Source organism: Brassica napus, unplaced genomic scaffold (assembly GCF_020379485.1).
Source record: "Brassica napus cultivar Da-Ae unplaced genomic scaffold, Da-Ae ScsIHWf_596;HRSCAF=888, whole genome shotgun sequence".
In the NCBI taxonomy this organism is placed as follows: Eukaryota; Viridiplantae; Streptophyta; class Magnoliopsida; order Brassicales; family Brassicaceae; genus Brassica; species Brassica napus.
Window position 1 is genome coordinate 185,767 of NW_026016655.1, and position 6,614 is coordinate 192,380.

Genomic DNA, 6,614 nt, shown 5'->3' on the forward strand with positions numbered 1-6,614 from the left:
GTTTTAAACAAAAACCTTTCACATTCTTGTCGATTACGTTATCGTTTTGCTTGATCCGAAAGTTTCTTGTGATTGTGTGACTCGATCTGTTGTTAGAATCATAGATCAGGATTTGATTATCTCATTCCATCAACCGTTGAATCTGATCTGTTATTGTTTCAATTTCGAAAGTGATAGAATTCAAATCGTCGCGTGTTGTTCAAGTATCTTCAATTGCCGCTTTGTTTGAATACTTTGTTTCCTTATTTGAATCTTGAGTTCTGAATTCTTTTGAACTACTTACTGGTTCAAGTTTTTCGTGTATCAGGAAGCAATGGGGTCTGAGGAGGATGATGAAACCTTTGTGCGAAGGAATAAATTGTTGCAAGAAGCAATCACCAAACAAGTGATGGAAGCGATGGTGAAGTTGCTGGAAGAGAAGTATGATCAGAGACCGAATGATGGGCAAGGACAAGCATCTGGCCAGAGACGTGAGCAAAGAAGAAACAGACAAGGCCAGCGTGAGCATGCTGGATCAGAAGAAACTGATAACTTCTATGAGAGAAATAGCCATAGCTCCGGTTCGAGACATAGCAGTAGAAGATCTCGACATGATCATGAGGGCCGAAGGTATAGACGCAATGAGCTATCAGGATTGAAGCTTAAGATCACTCCTTTCCATGGCAAAGCTGATCCAGATGCCTATCTTGAGTGGGAAAAGAAGATAGAACTCGTTTTCAACTGTCAGCATTACTCAGAGACTAAGAAGATTCAAGTGGCTGCTACCGAGTTCAATGATTATGCTTTGAGCTGGTGGGATCAGTTGGTTACAAACAAGAGGCGCAATGGAGAATTTCCCATTGAAACATGGGCAGAGATGAAGGCTGTGATGCGCAAAAGGTTTGTACCAAGTCATTATCACCGTGATCTTCACCAAAAGCTGAGACTGCTTACACAAGGATCAAAGTCTGTAGAGGAATACTTTCAAGAGATGGAATCGCTTATGCTAAGAGCTTGTGTATCTGAGGACAGTGAAGCTACTATGGCACGTTTTCTTGGTGGACTCAACCGTGAGATACAAGATAGAGTGGAGATGCAACACTACTTGGAGATAGAGGAGATGCTACACAAAGCTATCTTGGTGGAGCAGCAAGTTAAGAGAAGAAGTTATGCGTGTGGCAGCTATGGTTCCAATAGATACCAGACCTCTAAGGAAGATAAACCAAGCTATCAGAAGGAAAGCAAGCCACAGCCAAAAGAAGAATCTAAGACTAGTAGCATCTACAACAAAGATAAGGGTAAGGTGGAAGCTACAAGCTCGCGTGCAAGAGATGTGAAGTGTTTTAAGTGCCAAGGGCGTGGGCACTATGCTAATGAGTGTACTAACAAGAGAGTTATGATTCTTCTGGAGAATGGAGAGTTTGAATCTGAAGATGAGAAACTAAAGACTTATCAAGAACTATCAGAAGCTGAGTATGAGGAGGAACCAGTTCAAGGTAGACTTTTGGTTGCAAGAAGAACTCTCAGTTTGCAAAACAAAACTGAGGAGCAAGAACAAAGAGAGAACTTGTTCTACACACGTTGTCTGGTGCAAGGAAAGGTCTGCAGCCTGATCATCGACGGTGGAAGCTGTGTTAATGTTGCTAGCGAGACAATGGTGAAGAAGCTTGGTTTGAAAACTCAAAAGCATCCTAAACCTTACCGGCTGCAGTGGCTTAATGAAGAAGGCGAGATGAGGGTATCTACTCAGGTTTCTATACCCTTGTCCGTTGGAAGATATGAAGATGAGATACTCTGTGATGTGATACCAATGGAAGCAAGTCATATCTTGCTTGGAAGGCCGTGGCAGTTTGATAGAAGAGTTACACATGATGGCTTTACTAATAAGCACTCTTTTGAGTTCAATGGCAAGAAGACTATTTGGTGCCTCTCACTCCTAAGGAAGTGCATCAAGATCAGTTACAGCTTCAGAAGAAGAAGGAAATAGATCTCAAACCCGAGCAACACAAGCAGCACAACTTCTATGCCAAGATTGGTAACATCAAAAGATCTCTTTACTCTAATCAGCCTATTCTTTTGCTTGTGTTTAAAGAAACTCTCTTGAATCTAACTGATTTTACACCGGAGTATCCGAGTGAGGTGTCAGCTCTTTTACAGGACTTTGAAGATGTATTTCCTGAAGATAATCCAATTGGTTTGCCTCCTATACGTGGGATTGAGCACCAGATTGACTTTGTACCAGGTTCTACTCTTCCTAACAGGCCAGCATACAGAACTAACCCGGTTGAGACTAAGGAGCTTCAGAGGCAGGTTGAGGAACTAATGGAGAAAGGCCATATCCGTGAGAGCATGAGTCCCTGTGCCGTACCAGTGCTTCTTGTGCCCAAGAAACATGGGAGCTGGCGCATGTGTGTTGATTGTAGAGCAATCAACAACATAACAGTGAAGTATCGCCACCCTATTCCTAGATTAGATGATATGCTTGATGAATTGCATGGCTCTAGCATTTTTTCTAAGATAGATTTAAAGAGTGGGTATCATCAAATTAGAATGAAAGAAGGAGATGAGTGGAAAACAGCTTTTAAAACTATGCATGGTTTGTATGAGTGGTTAGTGATGCCTTTTGGCTTAACTAATGCTCCTAGTACTTTTATGAGATTGATGAATCATGTGCTTAGATCTTTTATAGGATTGTTTGTGGTAGTTTACTTTGATGATATCCTTGTCTACTCTAAGAGCTTAGAAGAGCATATAAAACATCTTAGGACTGTTCTTGATGTCTTGAGGAAAGAAAAGCTATTTGCTAATCTTAAGAAATGCACTTTCTGTACGGATAACTTGGTCTTTTTAGGCTTTGTTGTGAGTGCAGATGGAGTAAAGGTAGATCAAGAGAAGGTGAAAGCAATACAAGAGTGGCCGATTCCTAAAACCATAAGTGAAGTGCGAAGCTTCCATGGATTAGCTGGCTTCTACTGACGGTTTGTGAAAGACTTTAGCACCATAGCAGCCCCATTGACTGAAGTGATCAAGAAAGAAGTTGGATTTAAATGGGGAGAAGCACAAGAACTTGCCTTTCAATGCCTAAAAGAGAAGCTTACTAATGCCCCTCTTCTTATACTTCCTGATTTCAATAAAACTTTTGAAATTGAATGTGATGCTTCAGGAATTGGAATTAGTGCTGTTCTTATGCAGGAAAAGAGACCCATAGCATATTTCAGTGAGAAACTTGGAGGAGCAACTCTCAACTATGCTACTTATGACAAGGAACTCTATGCTTTGGTGAGGGCTTTTCAGACATGGCAGCATTACCTATGGCCCAAGGAGTTTGTTATTCACACTGATCATGAGTCTCTCAAATACCTCAAAGGACAGAACAAACTCAGCAAGAGACACGCAAGGTGGGTTGAGTTCATTGAGACATTTCCTTATGTCATCAAGTATAAACAAGGTAAGGAAAACATAGTTGCTGATGCACTATCCAGAAGGTATGTTCTCTTGAACACTCTTGATGCTAAGCTATTAGGATTTGAGCAGATTAAAGGAATGTATGAGAATGATCCTGATTTTAAAGAGGCTTACAACTCTTGTGAGAAATTTGCTGTAGGACACTACTTTAGACATGATGGTTTTCTTTTCTATGATAATCGATTGTGTGTGCCTAACTGTTCTTTGAGAGACTTGTTTGTTAGGGAATCTCATGGAGGAAGTCTCATGGGTCACTTTGGTATTGCAAAGACTCTTAAAACTTTGCAGGATCACTTCTTTTGGCCTCGGAAGAAAAGAGATGTGGAGAAATTATGTGAGAGATGTGCAACTTGCAAGCAAGCCAAGTCTAAGGTTCAGTCTCACGGTTTGTATACTCCTCTCCCTATACCTTATCATCCTTGGAATGACATATCTATGGATTTCATTGTTGGATTGCCTAGAACTAAAACTGGAAAGGATTCTATCTTTGTGATTGTGGATAGGTTCTCAAAGATGGCACATTTCATAGCTTGTCACAAAACTGATGATGCATTGCATATTGCTAACTTGTTCTTTAAAGAGATTGTGCGCATACATGGCATGCCTAAGACTATTGTTTCTGATAGAGATACTAAGTTTCTTAGTTATTTTTGGAAGACTCTTTGGTCTAAGCTAGGTACTAAACTCTTGTTTTCTACTACTTGTCATCCACAAACTGATGGACAAACTGAAGTAGTTAATAGGACTCTTGGAACACTCTTGCGTGCATTCATAAAGAAAAACTTGAAATCATGGGAAGACTATTTGCCTCATTGTGAATTTGCATACAATCATGCTGTGCATTCTACTTCTAAGTTTTCTCCTTTTGAAATTGTTTATGGGTTCAATCCCAACTCTCCTTTGGATTTAATTCCTTTACCTGAGTGTGAAAGGGTCAGCGTTGATGGCAAAAAGAAGGCAGAGATGGTGAAGCAACTCCACGAGCAGGCTAGGCTCAACATTGAGGCAACAACCAAACAGTATGTTAAGCATGCTAACAAAGGAAGGCGTGAGATGGTCTTTGAAGTGGGTGATCAGGTCTGGATTCACCTAAGGAAAGAGAGGTTTCCCAATGAAAGGAAGTCCAAGCTAATGCCGCGGATTGATGGACCTTTTGAGGTCATAAGGAAGATCAGCAACAATGCCTACAAACTGGATTTGCAAGGTAAGTATGATGTGAGTAATAGCTTCAATGTTACTGACTTGATCCCTTTTATTGCAGATGAGCCAGATTTGAGGACAAATCCTTTTCAAGTGGGAGGGGATGATATGATCATGGACCAGCTAGTTGATAAAGATGAAGAAGGAGAGACTGAAGATACACTAGCTGAAGAAGAAGCTGTCCTAGCCATTCCCACAGGTCCTATAACTCGTGCAATGACAAGGAGACTCAAGGAAGCTGTTGGAAACATACTGAAGATCTCTAAGGAGCAAGAAGACTGTCTTGGTAGAAGCTTGAGCCACCAAGACACACTCATCAACATTCATGTGATCTTACCATCAAGCTGATCATCATCTAGGCAAGTGGCTTGGTATACTCTTTTTCCCTTGATTAGTTTTGTCCCACTGGGTTTTCTAATCAAGGTTTTTAATGAGGTATCAAGTTCACTTACACATTCCTAGTTGATGTATCTTGTATGCACTCGGCCTAAGGCATCTTGGACCGACTTCATCATCTATCTTATATTATGTTTTACTCTAAGTGTTATGTTATTACTTTGAAACCGTGTGGAGCCTTTTCCTTTATGTTTTCTTATGTTTTCGAGACCTTGTGCATGTACAAGGATCTCTCTATTTAAGTGTATCATAAACCCTCATTCTAATCTAAGTTATCTTTTGTTTAAAACCTTTTTGGTGTCTTCTCTCTTGCTTTGCGAGTTGTTGAAGTGTCTGGTGTGTAATATCCAGTCTGCTGGTGTGTAATATCCAGTGCTAAGGGCCTTAGTTTGGTGTGTCATATCCGATCTATAGCCTAGGAGTATCAAGGAGCCTTTCCGCAGCCTCTTGTGTCACCAATCGATCCACTTACCTTGATAAACTTGAGTCTTTGATTCGTTTCTGCAAGGATTTATCCAAACCATCCAGAGAAGAGTCCTAGGATCTCATTACGCATAATTGGTGGGTTGCAGTGGACAATCGTACCAATGGAAGTCTCACAAGTTTTGCGGACTTTGAAGTTGAATTCAAGCGCAAATACTTTCCTGCTGAGGCTTGGGATAGTCTGGAAGCTAAGTTTCTAGATTTGGTCCAAGGCCGCAAGACCGTACGGGAGTACAAAGAAGAGTTCAACCGACTCAGACGGTTCGTTGGAAGAGAGCTGGAGGACGAGTCAGTTCAGGTCCGTAGGTTCATCTGAGTCCTATGGCCGGAACTGAAGACCCACTGTTCGATCTGCACTTTCAACACTGTCGGAGAACTGGTGGAATGGGTGGCTTTGTTGGAGTCTTACTTGGCTGAAGAAGCTAAGCTTAAGGCTAAGCCACAGTCTGGCCCATCAGGCAAGACTAATGATAAAAAGAGAAAATGGGACCAGGTGGACGGAGGCAAGACCTCTAGTGGCCGACCTGCGTGTTCCAAATGTGGACGGAACCATCCTCGTGAGTGCTGGAAGGCCAAGGGGGCTTGTGTTCGTTGTGACAGCATGGACCATGGAGTTCAAAACTGTCCTCGTCCGAACCCGTCTGGTAGAAGCCGCATGATGACTTGTTTCCATATTGGCCAGCAAGGACATTTCCAATCGGAGTGTCCCAAGCTGCAAGGAAGTCAAGGGAAGGGCCGTGGAGACACAGGCAAGGCGTCCCAAGGCAAACCAACCACAACACCAAGGGTGTATGAACTGTCACGAGACGACGGAGCTTCCGGATCTTTTGATTCGATCTCTGGTAATTTCTAAATTTATCTTTTTAGATTCAAGTAGTAATGCTTGGTCTGGAACCTAGAATGGTCTAGGGGATTCTGATGGGGGTCTCTGATAGCAACCCTCATGGTCGGTGGGGTAAAAACCCACGTGCTTTTCGACACAAGGGCTACACATAGTTTTGTGAGTCCGCGACTGGTCGGAAAGGGTCTGTTCTGTCTGGATGCTGGTGATAATTTTGGGATAGTGAGGGCGGCCGGTGGGCAAGCCATGA

The 6,614-nt window shown here is 42.2% G+C and overlaps 1 protein-coding gene across 1 annotated transcript; it reads left to right on the forward strand.

The window, feature by feature from the left end:
• The first annotated feature begins 1,633 nt into the window (after positions 1-1,633).
• On the forward strand, positions 1,634-2,693 carry LOC125604684. Its single transcript, XM_048774905.1, has 3 exons — positions 1,634-1,799; positions 1,892-2,387; positions 2,669-2,693. Exons 1-3 carry the CDS (start codon positions 1,634-1,636, stop codon positions 2,691-2,693), a joined length of 687 nt encoding a protein of 228 aa, XP_048630862.1.
• The last annotated feature ends 3,921 nt before the right edge of the window (positions 2,694-6,614 follow it).